Source organism: Myxocyprinus asiaticus, chromosome 8 (assembly GCF_019703515.2).
Source record: "Myxocyprinus asiaticus isolate MX2 ecotype Aquarium Trade chromosome 8, UBuf_Myxa_2, whole genome shotgun sequence".
NCBI classification, from domain to species: Eukaryota; Metazoa; Chordata; class Actinopteri; order Cypriniformes; family Catostomidae; genus Myxocyprinus; species Myxocyprinus asiaticus.
The window spans coordinates 18059267-18080330 of record NC_059351.1 but is presented as its reverse complement, the minus strand read 5'-3'; the positions used below and the strand labels follow the sequence as shown (position 1 = coordinate 18080330).

The window sequence follows — 21064 nt, the reverse complement described above, 5'->3', positions numbered from 1 at the left end:
GCTGAGGGAAATTACGTTTTTAACATTTTAAAATAAAATTGCCCTCTCCTTTGTCTTGCTAAAGCTAATTTCGTAGCTAAAATTTGATGTATCCTAAATACATAATAAAACAATATGTTCACACTTTTTTGCATTATTTGGCAAAATTACAGCTTGGTCGATAAAAACATTCTGCTTACAAGTGATAATTCTCATGATTTTTCTTTGTTTTCGTCAAATCACTCGTCTCATTTTTCATCTGAAGCATGCTCTTCACTGACACTTTTGTCCACTTCGTTAACAAGTACACTAACTTTTGAAAAACTTTATTAGGGGAAACATTTTTGGTGTGGTGGAAATGACGGCATAACTGTGGGACAGCCGTAATTTTTGAAAAATGTATAGAAATAATTTTCACACAATAAATATTAATATAGTTTGTTTATTTCACTCTTAATTTAGATGATCATAGTTTTAAACATGTAGCAATTTGTATTTTATAATGGATTTTTATAGTTTAATACTGAAAGCCTGGGACAAAAATAAAACAGTCAAATCTATACATAAAAGGCATTTGAAAAGTACCAAAAATAAATGATGAAGGCCTGGAAACCTCAAAGTGCTCGGAGTTGAAGAATCATCCATATATATATATATATATATATTTAGATGGAATGTACATTTTATGGTGAAACAGGACAATGTTGGAAATGCAGGTGTGGCAAAAATTAATTTTGGACCCTGGTCTTACAGTAGTCCTTGTGTATTTTAACGAGTCTTAACGTTATTATAAAACACTGTATAAAACAATATTCTTTATAGACTACTGTGTTAGTAAACTCAAGTGTGGATGTAAAACTGATGCGCAGATGTTACCTGGAATCCCTCCTATAAAAGTGCTGTATGAAGAGGACAGATCCAGAGCATCCAGATTCTCCACAGACTCCATCTGACTGATCAGACCGTCCACCTCCAGTGTTGTGCTGTTTCCAGATACGGTCACATTGACTGTGTGTGTGTCTGAATCACACAAATTCACTGCAACACTGGACACGATCACATCACCAAACGACACCAGCACGTGCTGCGGGTCACACACAAACTACTGTAACAGCAAATCAATGTGAAGTGAATAATGTTAACTTAATAAATAATGTAAAACACACACACCTCTGTCCACTCGAGTGTCACTGGATGATAGTCAGAGAGAGAGATGGAAAACGGGACACTGTCCTGGCGAACCAGTGCGAACAGAACACCCATACTGGAGGCAGCACGCACCTTCAGCTCAATACTGAGGGTCTGATTGTCACCTACACAAATTTAAACACTAAACATTATAATCCATTATACACCGAAAAATCTACATCAACACTGATACAGTGAACCACAAAAAGCCTGTCAAGAACAAGATCAGGTCATAATCACCTCAAAATGAGGAAAGAAAAATTATATTTTGCTTATTAAGCACATTTTATGTCTACTAAGATTTTTTGCATTGTGACATTTTTATGCCAATCAAACATCTGTAAACAACTAATGTGAAAACATACAAAAATCTCATTACTGTAATGTGAAAAAATCAAATGTATATTACTGTAATGTGAAAAAAAATCACATTCCATTTATAGTGATGTGAAGAAAAAAAATCACATTCTCATTACAGTGATGTGAAAAAATAACATTCTCATTAATGTAAAAAATCTTGTTCTCATTACAGTAATGTGAACAAAATTACTTGTCATTACTGTAATGTCAAAAAAAATCTAATTCTCATTACGGTGGTGTGAAAAAATTACTTATCGTCATTACTGTAATATGAAAAAAATCAAATGTATATTACTGTAATTTGAAAAAAATCTAATGTATATTACTGTAATGTGAAAAATAATCACACATTGTCATTACTGTACCTATAAAAAAAACAAACACATTCTCATTACAGTGATGTGAAAAAATGACATTCTCATTACAGTAATGAAAAAAATTGAATTCTCATTACGGTGATGTGAACAAATTACATCCCCATTACTAAAATTTGAAGAAAAAATTAATAAAAATCACATTCTCATTACTGTAATGTGAAATTGGTATCATAGTATCAATGGTAACATTTTTATTGCAGTTATGTCAAAAAATCACAATCTCATTCATTACTGTTATTTTAAAAAATCATTGTCATTATGGTGATGTGGAAGAAAAAAATCATTGTCATTACAGTGATGTGAAAAAAAATCACATTGTCATTATGGTAATGCTTCTGGACATTTTGCTTTTGAGTCTGTTTGTAACTCCATTTATATTTAATGTTATATGTACTACGGTGTATTATAATATAATGTATAACAGTAAAAATACTGCAATATGTTTTTTATTCATATCAGCATAAAGACATTACAACAAATTCTATCATTATGTGCCATGACTTTACAATTATATATATATATATATATATATATATATATATATATATATATATATATATATATATATATATATATATAAGCAATATCACACGAGCAAGAGTGGCCCTGATTTTATATATAAATTATGAAGTTGGGGTGAAGTTTGAACCAGAAATGTTCTTGAGGTTTGGGAAAGGTTTCGTGAGATTGCTTAATTATCAACACTGCAACAAAAAACAGATTAACAAACACACACACATGTTGGTGTGGCTATCCTTATGAGGACTCTCCACAGACATAATGATTTTTATACTCTACGAACTATAGATTCTATCCCCTACTCCTAAACCTAACCCTCACAAAAACTTTTCTGCATTTTTACATTTTCCAAAAAAAAAACATTGTTTAGTTGTTTTTTTTAAGCGATTTGAATTAATGGGACACTAGAAATGTCCTCAAACCACATTTATAGCATAATACCCTTGTAATTATGAGTTTGTAACCTAAAAAAATGTCCTCGTAAACCACCCAAACCCACACACACACCATGGCTCTGATTGAAGAAGGCAAACCCGTGTCCGGGGTAGAAGGCGCTGTGGTCTTCAATGGCGTAGCATTGCATGCGCTCATTGTGTCTAATGGTTTCCTGAATTGATGTGTCTTCACCGGTTAACCAGCGCCACTCCTTCATACAGCCGTCTAACCGAGGGTTAACCTGCATTTACATATACAAAAACATTTAACTGCTGAAATGAACTATCATTTCAACTAGTGATATGTTTAGATGAGAAGTTTGTCTCTGTTTCTTTTATTTTGTCTCTGTGATTAAAGCATGACTCAAATTATATCTTCTCCTTATCTTTGCTGTTTAAAGTGTTCGGACATCTGAAAGTCAGAAACAGGCTCAAATTCCACTGAGTGCAAACACGAGTCAAGGGCAACCCTGCTAAAACAAAAATTCAGCTTAACCAGCATGCAATTCCCATGCTGGTCTAAGATGGTTAATGCTGGTTAGTGCTGGTTTGGTGCTGGTCTAGCTAGTGGACCAGCATAGCCATGCTTTTCACCAGCAAAACCCAGCTGGTGAAGTTGGTTGACCAGCATGGTCTTTCAGGTGAAGCTGGTTTAGCTAATTAAAAAGCCTGGTCAGGTCACCAGCATACCAGCATGCCATGCTGGGGGACCAGCACACAAAACACAACTTAAGCTGGTGACCAGCAATGCTGGCTTTTTTAGCAGGGAAATGAATCTAACACACAGAAATAAAAAACATACTATATATGGTCCTGAAAAATGTCTTAAAATGCTACTGGACAGTTAAATCACAAGGTGAGCTCTCTGTGATTTAAAATCCTGAAAGATATTCTGTAAATTCCTGCTGATTTCTGTGGATTTTATCTAGTTGGTAATCATTTATAATAGTGATATTGGGAAATATGTTTTCTGAAAAAAGACTTCTTGTTAATTCTCAGTAAATATTCTGAGGTGAAGTGCAGCTTCAATGCTTCCTGTGTTTGGATCGATTCAAATGATGACAGAACTTGCAACATGAATCCAGCATGCGGATCATTAGAGGTTAAAACTCACCTTACTGACAAGCCCCTCCTCTCTGAAGGGAACTCCGCCCACTGTCAGGTTGAGCTCATGCATGCCTTTATTCAGTGTGAACAGATCTCCATTCACTGCGATCTTCATCACCGCCTCCCTGTCAATCTTTATGACGAGACTCCGCCCTTGCTCCTCAACTGAGATCTGTGTAGTCGGATGTTGCAGGAGGATGTCATGCATATGACACAGATAAAAAGAATTCTTACAAAGCATGCACTCATATTTGATTTTTTTTTTTTTTAAGCAGCCAAACAGGATTATTTACTCCACAACTACGTGCATGAGCACTAACAGTCAAATGTTTGGACACATCTACTATCTTCTTTCTATATTTTAGAGTAATTATTTGTAAAAATCTAAACTATGAAATAACACAAATGGAAGTATTGGAATTATTTAGAGAAACAAATAAAAGCCCTCTTGTATTTTCAGTTGTTGTTTGTGTAGATTCTGTTAATTTTCTCATCCTGAAATGCTTTTTAAACATTAATGAAGGGGTTCACATGTTTTGGTATTGCTTTTGCTTCACAATCCACTAAAATTCATACTTTTAATAATGTTATGAATAAAAATGTGAAAGTAAATTAAACTTGTAAAGAAATTCATATGTAGGCACAATATACAATATATATATATATAGTATATACAATGTAAATACATACATGTACACACACACACACACACACATATATATATATATATACTGGAGGCCAAAAGTTTGGAATAATATACAGATTTTGCTCTTATGGAAAGAAATTGGTACTTTAATTCACCAAAGTGGCATTCAACTGATCACAGTGTATAGTCAGGACATTAATAACATGGAAAATTATAATTACAATTTGGAAAAAAAAGTTCAGTAATTCTTAAACTACTTCAGAGTTCTCATCAAAAAATTATCCACGTGCAGCAATGACAGCTTTGCAGATCCTTGGCATTCTTGCTATCAGTTTGTCCAGATACTCGTGACATTTCACCCCACGCTTCCTGTAGCACTTGCCATAGATGTGGCTGTCTTGTCGGGCACTTCTCACGCACCTTACAGTCTAGCTGATCCCACAAAAGCTCAATGGGGTCAAGATCCATAACACTCTTTTCCAATTATCTGTTGTCCAGTGTCTGTGTTTCTTTGCCCACTCAAACCTTTTCTTTTTGTTTTTCTGCTTCAAAAGTGGCTATTTCTTTGCAATTCTTCCCATAAGGCCTGCACCCCTGAGTCTTCTCTTTACTGTTGTACATGAAACTGGTGTTGAGTGGGTAGAGTTCAATGAAGCTTTCAGCTGAGGACATGTGAGGGGTCTATTTCTCCAACTAGAGACTCTGATGTACTTATCCTCTTGTTTAGTTGTACATCTGGCCTTCCACATCTGTTTCTGTCCTTGTTAGAGCCAGTTGTCCTTTGTCTTTGAAGACTTTAGTGTACACTTTTGTATGACATTTTCAGTTTTTTTGGCAATTTTTTTTGGCCTGTCCAGATTTTATCAAAAATAAAAAATTTCAAATAGTGATGGTGCTGTTTTTTACATCAGTAATGTCCTGACTATACTTAGTGGTCAGCTGAATGTGTGTATATATATATATATATTAGTTTATACAATGTATAATATATTATAATTCATATAATATAATAGGGCTGCACAACTCATTGAATAAAAAAATCAAGATTAAAATTAGAGGTACCACAATTATCTGATTGTGAAAAGTGTAAATTACAGCATTCCATTTACATTTGAAGTCAGAAGTTTAAATACACTAAGTTAACTGTGCCTTTAAGCAGCTTGGAAAATTCCAGAAAATGATGTCAAGCCTTTAGACAATTAGCTTCTGATACAGTGCATCCGGAAAGTATTCACAGCGCTTCACTTTTTCCACATTTTGTTATGTTACAGCCTTATTCCAAAATGGATTAAATTCATTATTTTCCTCAAAATTCTACAAAAAATACCCCATAATGACAATGTGAAATCTTTGCAAATTTATTAAAAATAAAAAACGAAAAAAATCACATGTACATAAGTATTCACAGCCTTTGCCATGACACTCAAAATTGAGCTCAGGTGCATCCTGTTTCCACTGATCATCCTTGAGATGTTTCTACAACTTGATTTGAGTCCACCTGTGGTAAATTCAGTTGATTGGACATGATTTTGGAAGGCACACACCTGTCTATATAAGGTCCCACAGTTAACAGTGCATGTCAGAGCACAAACCAAGCCATGAAGTCCAAGGAATTGTCTGTAAACCTCTGAGACAGGATTGTATCGAGGCACAGATCTGGGGAAGGGTACAGAAAAATATCTGCAGCATTGAAGGTCCCAATGAGCACAGTGGCCTCCATCATCCGTAAATGGAAGAAGTTTGCAATCACAAACTTCCTAGAGCTGGCCGCCTGGCCAAACTGAGCGATCGGGGGAGAAGGGCCTTAGTCAGGGAGGTGACCAAGAACCTGATTGTCACTCTGAAAGAGCTCCAGCAATTCTCTGTGGAGAGAGGAGAAACTTCCAAAAGAACAACCATCTCTGCAGCACTCCACCAATCAGGCCTGTATGGTAGAGTGGCCAGACCGAAGCCACTCCTCAGTAAAAGGCACATGACAGCCCACCTGGAGTTTGCCAAAAGGCACCTGAAGGACTCTCAGACCATGAGAAACAAAGATTGAACTCTTTGGCCTTAATGGGAAGCGTCATGTCTGGAGAAAACCAGGCAGCGCTCATCACCTGGCCAATACCATCCCTACAGTGAAGTATGGTGGTGGCAGCATCATGCTGTGGGGATGTTTTTCAGCGGCAGGAACTGGGAGACTAGTCAGGATCGAGGGAAAGATGAATGCAGCAATGTACAGAGACATCCTTGATGAAAACCTGCTCCAGAGCGCTCTGGACCTCAGACTGGGGTGAAGGTTCATCTTCCAACAGGACAACGACCCTAAGCACACAGCCAAGATAACAAAGGAGTGGCTACGGGACAACTCTGTGAATGTCCTTGAGTGGCCCAGCCAGAGCCCAGACTTGAACCCGATTGAACATCTCTGGAGAGATCTGAAAATGGCTGTGCACCGACGCTCCCCATCCAACCTGATGGAGCTTGAGAGGTCCTGTAAAGAAGAATGGGAGAAACTGCCCAGAAATAGGTGTGCCAAGCTTGTAGCATCATACTCAAAAAGACTTGAGGCTGTAATTGGTGCCAAAGGTGCTTCAACAAAGTATTGAGCAAAGGCTGTGAATACTTATGTACATGTGATTTTTTTCGTTTTTTATTTTTAATAAATTTGCAAAGATTTCAAACAAACTTCTTTCACGTTGTCATTATTGGGTATTGTTTGTAGAATTTTGAGGAAAATAATGAATTTAATCCATTTTGGAATAAGGCTGTAACATAACAAAATGTGGAAAAAGTGAAAAGTGAAAAGCGCTGTGAATACTTTCCGGATGCACTGTAGGAGGTGTACTGAATTGGAGGTGTACCTTTGGATGTATTTTAAGGCCTACCTTCAAACTCAGTGCCTCTTTGCCTGACATCATGGGAAAATCAAAAGAAATCAGCCAAGACCTCAGAAATAAAATTGTGGACCTCCACAAATTTGGGAGCAATTTCCAACTGCCTGAAGGTACCAACAATAGTACGCAAGTATAAACACCATGGGACCACGCAGCCATCATACCGCTCAGGAAGAAGACGCATTCTGTCTCCTAGAGGTTAACGTAGTTTGGTGCGAAAAAGGGTGAGGCTTTGCGAGCTGAAGAACACCATCCCAACCGTTAAGCAAGGGGGTGGCAGCATCATGTTGTGGAGGTGCTTTGCTGCAGGAGGGACTGATGCACTTCACAAAATAGATGGCATCATGAGGAAGGAAAATTATGTGGATATATTGAAGTAACATCTCAAGATATCAGCCAAGAAGTTAAAGCTTGTTGCAAATGGGTCTTCCAAATGGAAAATGACCCCAAGCATCCCTCCAAAGTTGTGGCAAAATGGCTCAAGGACAACAAAGTCAAGGTACTGGAGTGGCCATCATACAGCGCTGACCTCAATCCAACAGAAAATTTGTGTGCAGAACTGAAAAAGCATGTGCGAGCAAGGAGGCCTACAATCCTGATTCAGTTACACCAGTTCCGTCTGGAGGAATGGGCCAAAATTCCAGCAACTTATTGTGAAAAGCTTGTGGAAGGCTACCCAAAATGTTTGACCCAAGTTAAATAATTTAAAGACAATGCTACCAAATACTAACAAAGTGTATGTAAACTTCTGATCCACTGGGAATGTGATGAAAGAAATAAAAGCTGAAATAAATCATTCTCTCTACTATTATTGACATTTCACATTCTTAAAATAAAGTAGTGATCCTAACTGACCTAAGACTAAGGGAATGTTTTCTACAATTAAATGTCAGGACTTGTGAAAAGTTTAGTGAGTTTAAATGTATTTGGCTAAGGTGTATGTAAACTTCTGACTTCAACTGTATGTCTATTCGCGTTGCTTCAAAATGTTGTTTTTTTTTTGCATTATTTTTTGCAGTGGTTGTGCATTGTAACTAATCACAGACATGTCCTTTGCTTGATTGTGTGTATAATTAACTGATATATAAAACATCAATAAAATAATTCACAAACACTTATTCTGGATATGTAGCCTACTTAAAAGGATAGTTCACCCAAAAAACCTAACCTTTGGAATGGGTTTGGAACAACATGTGAGTGACTAATGGCGAGAGGATTTTTATTTTTGGGTGAACTGTTCCTTTGAAGAATATGGCATGTAGATGCCCCACATAAATTAAGCGTTCTCACGTAAATTTTATGGAACTAAATTAATCGCAATTACAATATCAATGGAAATAATTAACAATTATGATTTTTCATGCAGCCCTATAATACAACTTATTAATATTATTATAATTTAAAGAATTAAAGGAATAGTTCACCCAAAAATGAAAATTCTCTCATTATTTACTCACCCTCATGCCATCCCAGATGTGTATGACTTTCTTTCATCAGCTGAACTCAAATGAAGATTTTGAGAGGAATTTCTCAGCCCTTTATCATACACTCCATGTGAATGGGTGCCAAAATTTTCAAGCTCCAAAATTTACATAAGTCAGCATTAAAGTCATCCATAAGACTCCAGTGGTTAAATCAATATCTTCAGAAGCGATATTATAGGTGTGGGTGAGAAACAGATCACTTTCACATTCTTCTTGTGTTTTTGGTGATTCACATTCTTCATGCTTACCGCCCCCTACTGGGCAGGGAGAAGAATTTCTAGCAAAAAAGGACTTCTCAAAAGTTTCTCACCCTCACCTATTATATTGCTTCATAAAATATGGATCTTCATTTGTGTTCTGCTGAAGAAAGAAAGTCATACACATCTGGGATGGCATGAGGGTGAGTAAATGATGAGAGAATTTTCATTTTTGGGTGAACTATCCCTTAAAGCTAAGCCTTTAGATCAAAAGGTTGTAAAGATGATGAGAAACATAAATTGAGACATGTGTGTCCAAACATATGACTGCTTGAGTATATGAACCTTCCACTGAGGCCTGCATTGACCTCTGACCTTATGCCACTGTCCGTCATTCACCACTGATCCACTGCTGGTCACTCGACTCACGGCTCCATACTTCAGCTGCAGCTCCAGTTTCCCGTGATGCATCACTAGCACAATCCACGAGCTGTTCAGGTGACCACCAGCGAAGAAGATCACGCCCTCCGGGTCAAAAGTCCTGAGATCAAACTCTGCTGTGAAGCTGGTGGGAAAAAGGAGGCCAGTGTCAAATGAGACGATACAGCAGAATATTATGTTGCGTAGTGACACTGACATCTGTATTTGAACAGCATGCACACAGCAGTGTAGGTAAAAACAATGCTAAATGCAAATAAGACACAACACAACCATTTAATTTCAAAATAATTAAGCTTATCAACATTTTTAATGGAAGGACAAAACAATTCCCATATCTTTTGTTAATGACGCAAACAGTCATGCGTGCAATCAAACTCCTCTTGGTAATATGGCTAATCCTAATTCAATATTTTGCACAGTCTGTTTTACGAGTTAGAGTGGCAAATCACACTTCTGCTGCTGTCTATTCACAAAATTGTCAGTTTTGTTTTTCAAAATAATGGTCTGAATTGTTGGGCATATGTAGTTCATGATATACATTTCAATGTTTGATTTTCAGGACAATTATGTTGGCATTTTGTAAGAAATTATCTTGGTACTGTGTTGGGTCGCCACTTGATGCCCACCCAGTCTGAACCCGGCGCCGGAAGCGCAGCCTGACGACAGGAATTCCGCTGAACATGCGACCCAGATACAGCGATCGAGAGTTTCTCCTCATATCCAGCGGCAGATATGACTCAATGGACTGAAGAGATACAAAGAACACAATTATTATTATTGTATAATAAAAACTACTTTAAAAACAACAACTGGCAGGGAATTCTTTTTTTTTTTTTTTTTTGTTAAATAAAATATAAACATGAGTTTGGAAAAGAATGAAAACTATACAGAAACTATAATGTACAGAACAAATCAAAAAAGCTAAGCAGATTTACAGAGATAGACTTTGTTATTTCAATCAATTCTGGGTAGTATCAAGTGAATGTTGAGGAATTAATAGAATGTGAATGATGCAATTTTTGATAAAAGTGTGCTTTCAAAGTCAGAGGTCTATTTTGGCTATGCTATAGAAGGAAAACTAATATCAAAACTAATGAATAGAAATAAAACTAAAATGAGTCATTTTTAAATGGTAAAGATGAAAAGTAAAAAGTCAAATAAAACTGAAAAAAAAAAGTACAAAATGTAATAAAAAATTACTGGAAAAAAAAAAATTATTCACTGAAAATCTTCCCCTACATCATTGCACTTCTGCATATTCAAACCTAGTGTGATGCATCTTGTTTTCAATATATGCAAACACAAATGCAATTTAAGAGCCACGGCGGAGGGGAAGATTTTCAGTGAATAACCGCTTAATATTGGGTCTGTTCATCACAATCCTATGATTTCAGAGGTTTGTTATGGTACTTTTATTTAGCTTTTGGGTCATTTTTTAGAGCTCAACAGTATAAGGTATATAAAGAATCAACTTTCACTTTAATTGAATGGAAAAGATCAGCGTGAACTTTTTGCTAAACATCTCCTTTTGTGTTTCACAGAAGAAAGTCATACAGGTTTTTAACAACACAAATGTGTGTAAATGACGACAGAATTGTCATTTTTGGGAGAACTATCTAGGGATCTTCTCATCATTTACTCACCTTCATGTTATTCAAAGCCTGTATGACTTATTTCTTCTGCTGAACATAAACAAAGATTTTTAGAAGATTTTTAGATGTCAGCTCTGAAGGTCCATACAATTCAAGTGAATGGTGACCAAAAATTTTGAAGCTCCATAAAGGCAGCATGAAATTAATCCATACGACTCCAGTGGTTTAATCCATGTCTTCTGATATGACAGGTGTGGTTGAGAAACAGATCAATATTTAAGTCCTTTTTTACTATAAATTCTCCTCCCTGCCCAGTAGATGGTGATATGTATAAATGTAAAAGTGAAAGTGTAGATTATCGTAAAAAAAAAGGACTGAATTAATGATCTGTTTCTCACCCACACCTATCATATCCCTTCTGAAGACATGGATTAAACCACTGGAGTCAAATGGATTACTTTTATGATACCTTTATATACTTTTTGGAGCTTCAAAGATCTGACCAGCATTCACTTGCATTGAGTGGACCAACAGAGCTGAAAATTCTTCATCTGTGTTTTGCAGAATAAAGAAAGTCATAAACATCTGCGATGGCATGAGGGTGAGAAAATGATGAGAGAATTTAAATTTTTTGGTGAACTATCCCTTTAAATACAAATGTATGAGGACATGATAAACTGCAGTCTATGTGGTTTTACAGCTATTGTAAGAGCTGCAGTGTTTATTCTGTGTGATTAATGATGATGATGAGGTCAGTTACCTCACAGTTCCTCTGATCTGGCCCCAGCCTCTTCCCCTGACGCCCATCACAGTAGCAGCGGAAACTGCCCGCCGTGTTTACACACTCCTCCTCACACACATGCGACTCGCACTCGTCCACATCTAACGAGAAAGAAGTTGGAATTCATCACTCCAGACAGACGGCAGCTGTTTACTAACTAAGCCCTGCAGGAACAACCTGTCTCGCTTAGTGGATGTTACCCCTTTTTTAACAAACTAACCCTTTAAATGGCTAACAATTTACAAGAACATTAACCTACAAAATGCTGCAATTATTCACACTTTTACCTCTCTGCTTTGTGTTTACAAACTGAAGTCAAGTCATTTAAAAGCAAAGAACTTATCAACATTAAAAATGACATATGTGGCCTGTTCTCTGTGTCTTTAAAAGTCAACAGGACATGATTTAAAGTCAGATTTGAAAATTACTTTCAAAGAGATACACACATTATATAATCTTTCTCCTTGTTTTGAATGAGACTGCACACACACTTGACTAACAAATATAAGATTAGACAGGGCAATAATTGTGGTGTTTTGTTTTAAGCATTTATTTGGAAAGGTTTTGTCTGCACGTCGATGGGAATGCTTGAAAAAAGACATCAAAATGAATGAACCACAAATTACCAAGAGGATTTTCCTTGTGTAAGAAACAGCCATTCATCAACTTAACTGGATTTGTTCAGCGAGAATTAGTATGTACAACTGCTGTTATATAACCTGCATGCTTTTTCCCTAAACATTTCTGACTTGGTATGAAAGGTCAGAAGAAAAAAATAGGGAAAATGTTTCTATAAACATGGAAAGTAATCAAAAGCACCACATTTAAAGATATAAACTGCTGACTGTGCTGTCCGGAGACTATGAGACGATTTAACAGTTCAGGAACACAAGCTGGTACTGTCGGTTTGACCATATGGAAATGAATAATACACAGAAAATAAAGGAAAAACTTTGTTCTTTCATGACTTTAAACATCTTCACATCAAATCTTTCACAGGTAGATGTTCCTCAAATCTGAAGAAATATAAAGAGTGTGCGTGTTACTCTCAAGAAACTTTTCAGAGTGTTCAGAGTTTATTTGTTTAGTTTCATATGTAAATTCAGTGCAATTAAAACTACACTATGTAAGTTTTTTTTGTTAGAAATGAACAAAATTTCATTAATGATCAAGTACACCGACAATCCGTCTTCTAAACCATGTATTTCCCGGATTCACTAAGGTAAGCCTATAATATTTTTTTATTTTATTTTAGAGCTGTCGGGACAAATTTGGCAGGAAATTCCATACTTCATTCATCCGTGCGTGTTTAGGTCACGTCCGTAAACAAAGAAATGAAGGTCCAGTTAGCTACTATAGCACGTGTATATGTGCGGTGATAGGCGTGGTAGTAGTTTGAAGCTGACAGCTTGTAGCCACAACACATGAGCAACACTGACCATGGATTATTCCAAAAGGCAACCAGTCTGGGGAATCACCCATTTTCAAAATAAAGAAACCTCAAACCGAAAAGAGTCTGCAAGCAAAAAGGGAAAGCGACAGAGCCCGTAATAATAAAACATGTATCAACATCGGTTTGGCTTTTTCAGAGATGGCAACAACTTCCGAGATCTGAAAAGATTTAAAACCGACACAGAGATGGCTTTTTCTTGCTCAAAAGGTAAGATACCTTATTGGACCGATAGTTAGCCAGAAAGCTCTCTTAGCGAGGTAGTAGGGGGAGTAAGCAAAACTCCAGCTGTACTGGCGACGTGCAGCTGTACAGAGAGAAAACCACACTCAGGCTTGCTTGACACTAGCGACAGCACAAGATGAAGACATTGCATTTAAACACAGCTGGATGGAGCGCAATTACGATTCCAGTGATCTCGAGACATGTTTTTCAAACGTTTATCTTGACACAGCGATGTAAAAACACTGTGTGACGTGATGCATCCAAAGTGAGACGCTTCAAAAGCATTCATCTGATGCATGTGTACATTGAAGCCCCTTAGAAAAGCACTTATAATAAATCTACTTTGGACAGATTCACAAATTTAGTTGCTAAATTGATTGCTGCGTACTGTATGCCAATCATAGGCTTATGTTGAATAATATAGAAATAAACAATATATTGCCACAAAAGAAATAAACACATAAGCTTTACAATAATCAAACTGTATTTATTAAAAGATACTGTAAACTATAATAATAATAAAAATGTATCCGTTTTTTTTTTATTTTTATTTATACTTTTTTTAAAGAAAGAAAAATCTATAAAGAATTGATATGAATAATCCAGTTTCCCCACTGAACACCTGTACAACAAACATAACTAATGGGTTACTTACCTCACACAAACACATCCTAAATATGTGACATTAATGTCTATCTATGTCTATATACAGTATATGATATATGTAATATCTACAACATACAGTAAACCTCATATTATTCTAAACTTACATCTGCACAGACAAAGAAGCCAAAGAACTGGAGAACTTGAACTAAGTTATGCACTAGTCAGAATGCGTAACTTGCGTTGTGAATATGCAGTTTCCTTAAAAGCATGCTACATATATAACGCAATATCTTAAACTGTATATACGTGAGGAATTCACAACAGAGTAAAAGTTAAAAGTAGTAATACTTCAGTATGCTCATTATATGCTGTTATTTCACAGCATGTGGAGGCTCATGCTAATCTCCGCGATCCACGCACAACTTACCACGCACCCCACTGAGAGCAAGAACCACTAATCGTGACCATGAGGAGGTTACCCCATGTGACTCTACCCTCCCTAGCAACCAGGCCAATTTGGTTGCTTAGGAGATCTGGCTGGAGTCACTCAGCACACCCTAGATTCGAACTCGTGACTCCAGAGGTGGTAGTCAGCATCAATACTCGCTGATCTACCCAGGCCTCAAACAGAAAGGGTATTAAAAGTGACATTATTCACAGACAAATGGGTTGCGTCACTAGCGTGGATCTCGTCTTTGAACACACATTAAACAGAACAAGTTTTACTCTCAACACACAGTGAAAGGATATCACTGTTGAATACTACACCACTATACTACACATTCACTGGTGAGTGAAATGTAAACATTTACCAGTCAGTTGTCAAATATATACATTTTAAGTCGCATGGCGTGAAATTTGGTTGCAAAAGCTGGCGCCACACCAGCAGACTCCAAACAACTCGATTTTGGTCAAGGGTGTCACACATGTGGACTGTTTTGCTAAGATCTCGCTCTCTTCAGTCGCAGGTACATCACACTTGCCGATTAAGAATGGTGGAGGGGTGACAAATATACAGACTCACCTCAACTCTCTCCCTGCCACGTGGAGCTTTCTGAAATAACAACACGAGTACCACGTGAGCATAAACAATTGTAATAAGAGTGATTTAGGAAGCGATTCATGGTGTAACTTTACCTTATGAAATTGTGTGATTGTGTATTCATCCCCTCAAAGCTTGCCATAGAACGTGCATATGCAGCTTTTAGTGAGTAAAGAAATGATGTACAATAAAAACAGACTACTGTGCCTCTGCTTTCTGATTTCATTAGTAATTAAAATGCTTGGTGGCAGAATCACTTTGGATTACAATCAGCGTTTGGATGATATGCAGCTGAGTGAGATGAAAATGTTCAGATCAGCTTGACGTCATGTCAGTTCTTCAGTAAAAGAAGAAGCTCACTGAACACTTGATGAGAACACAAGAGCCCGCCATGGTGACAGAATGATTTTTTTTTCAAACAAGCTTGATGTGCTTTTTCAGTTTTGAAGCCATTATTCAGCAGGGAGTCCCGACAATCAAGTGATTAACGGCCTCCCGCCGGCAGGTGCTAATGCGTGCTTCGTCTCACATACTGGTCGACGATTATGTAAATGAACCTCACACCTGAAAATCACTGGAAAAATAGTCTAGCGTAGCGCCAGCTAAATGTGAATGTTTCCCTCTCATTGTAATAGAGTGCTGCGTATAGAGTAAAAGACTGATCTTGAGATTTAAGAATCAATATCGAGATGAAGATCGTTATGCATCGTAAAATCAATATTTTTACCTACTCCTATAAAATGACACCTCGGTGGTCCAGCATGAACTCGTCCTAATTCATTCTAAGCACGTGAGATCCTGTATGTAAACTCACCTACACAGCTCTTGGTGTTGTTGTCGTACACATATCCCTCCTCACACAGGCAGTCGTAGCTCCCAATGATGTTCAAGCATGTCGCTGTTCCACAAACATCTGGAGTTTCCACACACTCGTCCACATCTGTGGAAAAATTAAGATACACTCACAAACCACAAAACCACTGCAGTTAATACTGCAGATCTGACTTGCATTACACAACAGTTAGATCTAGTCCTCTAATCTGATTGGACGAGGGTTGATATTCAGTATAACAGCACTGGGATAGAGGTAGACTGACATATCAGTTTTACTGATTAATAAGTGCCAATAGTTGCTTTTTAGAACCATCGGTTATTGGCAAAAACATATCCCGATAGTTTTTTCATCATATCGTGATTTCAAAATAAGAGTGTTTCTGGCTTGTTTTTTATATATATATATATATATATATATAAAATAAGCATGTTTTTTTTTTTTTTTTTTGCTTTTCCAGTGCAACGAATAACAAGAAAAAAAAAATAATAAAAAATGTATTAAAATAAAATAAATAAAAATAATAATTAAAACATCCTAAACATAAAGAGTTGCCAGATCTCATACATATTCTACAATCATATCCAACAATGCATCACATAGTTGCAAGACATTTCAAGTTTTCAAGTTTACAATCATCACTTTCTACAGAGAACAAATCTGTCCATTTCCTTCATTTGCTCTCAAAAACTTGTTTTTGAAGTCGGAGTAGGTATGTAAGCCTTTCCATTTCTCTGACTTTTGTTACTATTTCTACCATTGCTTTAGTAGGTGGATCTACTTGGTACCATTTTTGAGTTACAGCCTTTTTAATTGTTGCTATTAATATCTTAAGCAGACAACTGTCAGTTTTTTCAATTTCTTCTGAAATATCCCCTAAATAAAGAACAAAAAATTATTTTGCCATTTGAAGAGTAAAAATATTAATAATAGTAAGTCATACGTCTTTCCAGAAACCAATCATCTTTGGGCATTGCCAAAATACATGTGTGTGGTAGGCCTCCTCAGCTCCACAGTTTCACCAGCATGGGTGGGGGGCACCAGTTTGCATAGCTTTAATTCTTGGAGAAACAAAAATCATGTCCGATTTTTCCAACAGAACTCACGCCACATTCTTGAGCTTGTGGAAATATGTTGAGCACACATTGTGTGCCATTGCTCAGGAGCCATGGTAATGTTCAATTATTTTTCCCATTTCTTCCGTATATATTCTGTTGACTGTCTCCTAAATCTTGTTATAGCTTGATATAGCATGTATATAGTCCTACTTGTGCCCTTTCTGTATGCTTGTATAATAATCTGTATTAGCTGGTTAATCTGAGAACTGTCCTTTACTTCTTTCAAGTAAAACTGACGTACCTGTAAATATCTAAAATCTTTATTTACCAGGTTGTATTTGTCCCTTTAAAGTTTGGAAGCTTTCATTATTACCATCATCTATAATTGTACATACTGAAGAAATAACTAAATAAACCCACTTCTTGAACCTGCAATCCAGGGTCCCTGGTATAAAATCGGGGTTGTGTGCCACCCAGGTTAGAATTTGGATATGTTTCTCCAATTGCAAATCCTTTACCACTCTAAACCAAATTTTCAGCATAAATTGAGTAAGTGGACTAAGATGAGGGATCTGCATTTGAAAATGAACTTTTTTTGCCTATTAATGCTTGAACTCTCTATATCCTTCCATTTTGCCTCCACCTCTGAATCACACCAATACACCAATGGTCTTAATTGTGCAGCATCATAATAATCTCTCAGACTGAGAAGGGACATACCACCTTTGTTTTTGTCAAGCTGCAAAGTTTTATACCTAGTTCTTGGCTTATTTCTATTCCAAATTAACCTAGAAATTTGTTTATCCCACTGATTAAACAGTTTGGGGGGGTATCTCTATCTGCAATGACTGGAAGAAGTATAAAAGTCTTGGGAGCACATTCATTTTTATACATTCACTTCTTGAACTGAAGTCCAGATATGGTAAACAGGACCAACAACTAAAACCCTCTTGGAGTTTTGCATTAATGATGTTATAATTTTTCTCAAATCACTTTGTTAAATCTTGTGTTAACCATACTCTCAAATATTTCAATGACCTCTGATTCCAACTGAAATGTAATTTTTGCCTAAGGTCTTTTGTTGGAGAGAAGCCGAATGTCAAAATCTGAGTCTTCTGGATATTTAACTTGTATCCTGAATACTGTCCATACAATTCAAGAAGATAAAACAAGTTAAAAATTGATGTCATTGGACTAGAAAGGTATACTAACACATCATCAGTGTATAAAGCAATTTTATGTTCTGCATTGTTAATAAATATCCCATTTAGTAAGCCTGTAGTAAGGATTGAAAAGAGTTGGACTAATGAAGCAGAGCTCAAACTAAAAGCCTGCTTTGGCTGCACTGATTGGAGTGTTTTTGAAGCTGCAGTCACACACCTGGACGAGCTCATAGATACTGTGACATCATATATCAGTTTCTGTCAAAATATGTGCATCCCTACTAGGACATTTTTATCATTCAGTAACAATAAACCATGGTTTACAGGAAAACTCAGACAGCTTTGTCATGCCAAAGAGGATGCTTACAGAAGTGGGGATAAAATATTGTACAACCAGACCAGAAACACACTGACTAAGGAAATAAGAGTGGCTAAAAGAAGCTCCTCTGAAAAGCTGAAAACCCAGTTTTCAGCCAACGATCCTGCATCTGTGTGGAAAGGCCTGAAAAGCATTACCAAGTATAAGACACCTCCCTCTTGCTCTGTAGAGAATCAACAAATGGCTGATGAACTGAATGAGTTTTACTGCAGGTTTGAAAATCCCAGTCTCACACCCATCCCCCGCTACTCAACCTGCACTTATGGTCTGTGAAGAGGATGTGTGCCGGGTCTTCCGGAAACAAAAGACTAGGAAAGCTTCAGGCCCAGACGGTATCTCACCTGCCTGTATGCATGTCTGCGCTGACCAACTGGCCCCCATCTTCACACAGATCTACAACAGATCACTGGAGCAGTGTGAAGTTCCCTGCTGCTTCAAAAGCTCCACCATCATTCCGGTCCCCCCAAAAAAACAATATCACAGGACTTAATGACTACAGACCTGTCACTCTCACATCTGTGTCAATGAAGTCATTTGAGAGATTTGGCCTACCTGAAGGACATCACTCCTGCTAGATCCCCTTCAGTTTGCTTACCGAGCAAACAGGTCTGTAGATGATGCTGTTAACATGGAACTGCATTATATCCTGCAACACCTCAACAGACCTGAGACTTATGCAAGGATCCTTGTGATGAGAAGGAGGGCATGGCCGGGCCATAACGATGGATGCCCAGTACTGAATCAGCCCAATCAGCGGGAGAGGGATAAAGAGGAGCCGGGGACGCCACCAGGCAAGGAGCTGTCGTCCGTCAGAGGATGGAGGAGTGGACGCCAGTTCAAAAGAGAGATGCACGTGGCTGTGCTGTCTGTGTGTTTTATGTTATGTTTAAGTTCGTTTATGTCATTAAAGTTATATTAACTGTTCTGCTGGTTCCCGCCTCCTCCTTGTCCATCCTTTACTCGTTACAATCCTATTTGTAGACTTCAGTTCAGCCTTCAATACCATCATGCCTGATCTTCTCTCAACCAAACTGACCCAGCTCTCCATGCCAATCACAATCTGTCGGTGGATCAACAGCTTTCTGACAGATAGGCACCAGCTACTGGGGACTGGGGAAAATCACATCCGTGACCCTCAATATTAGCACTGGTGCTCCTCAGCAATGAGTTCTCTCTCCACTGCTCTTCTCCATGTACAAGAATTACTGTACTGCAAAGCACCCCTCTGTCAAGCTCCTGAAGTTTGTAGATGACACCACGGTCACTGGCCTCATCCGCGATGGTGACGAGTCTGCATACAGATGGGAGGTTGAACAGCTGGCTGTCTGGTGCGGTCACAAGAACCTTAAGCTGAACACACTCAAAACAGTGGAGATGATAGTGGACTTCAGGAGAAATTCCCCTGCACATCACCATCCTGAACAGCACTGTGGCAGCAGTGGAGTCATTCAGGTTCCTGGGCTCAACCATCTCTCAGGACCTGAAGTGGGACACCCACATAGATTCTTGTGAGCATTGTGAAGAAGCTTCAGCAGAGGTTGTACTTCCTTTGCCAGCTGAGGAAGTTCAACCTGCCACTGGAGCTGCTGACTCATTTCTACTCAGCCATCACTGAGTCTGTCCTGTGTACATCTATAACTGTCTGGTTTGGTTCAGCCACCAAATCAGACAGAAGGAAACTACAACGGACATTCAGGACTGCTGAGAGGATTATTGGTGCCCCCCTGCCCACCCTCCAAGACCTGTACATCTCCAGAGTGAGGAAACGTGCACGTAGAATCACTCTGGACCCCACACACCCTGCCCACTCCTTTTTTTATTATTTTCCATATATAGTTTAATTTCAGATTAAATTTTTGCAACAACTTTCCGATTACATAATACACCTGTGTTGAGCCTCCATATTGTGTCTTTGTTATTAACATTTTTATTGATTCCATACACAAAAACCAATAAACACAACATGAAATACATAATCAGTTATATAAATTCAAACGATCTCAACCCACCACTCTCATATAGGTCATCGAGTGTATTAACACCCCTCACAATCCACTCCGACCAGCAGAAAGGGGACTCACCAATACGCAACTTTGGGTTTAGCCATATGCTCGAGGCAACATTTAAATAAATGTCTGAATTGAACACTCTGGACACTTTTGACCATAGTGCGTGCAGATGCGAGATAACGGTGCGACTTAACTTCTGCAATTAGTTTAATAGAAAGGCTTTGTAATAGTAAAATGGGGCAATAACTTTGTTCAATTCCAAACCAGGGAGGGGCTCTCTCAGTTGGAAGTGACCAATGAGCTAAATTTCTGAGAC

The 21064-nt window shown here is 37.7% G+C and overlaps 1 protein-coding gene across 2 annotated transcripts in view; it reads right to left on the bottom strand.

The window, feature by feature from the left end:
- Nucleotides 1-21064, bottom strand: part of LOC127445114 (growth arrest-specific protein 6-like) — a 61929-nt gene that overhangs the window by 1792 nt on the left and 39073 nt on the right. The window contains exons 7-14 of one of the 2 annotated variants that reach the window (XM_051704916.1): nt 16122-16247; nt 11964-12085; nt 10211-10356; nt 9546-9735; nt 3972-4136; nt 2931-3099; nt 1150-1292; nt 856-1063 (exon numbers count right to left, since the gene is read on the bottom strand). In XM_051704916.1, the coding sequence (XP_051560876.1) occupies nt 856-1063; nt 1150-1292; nt 2931-3099; nt 3972-4136; nt 9546-9735; nt 10211-10356; nt 11964-12085; nt 16122-16247 (1269 nt within the window). The remainder of the gene's footprint in view (nt 1-855; nt 1064-1149; nt 1293-2930; nt 3100-3971; nt 4137-9545; nt 9736-10210; nt 10357-11963; nt 12086-16121; nt 16248-21064) is intronic. The other variant, XM_051704917.1, reaches the window with a different exon arrangement.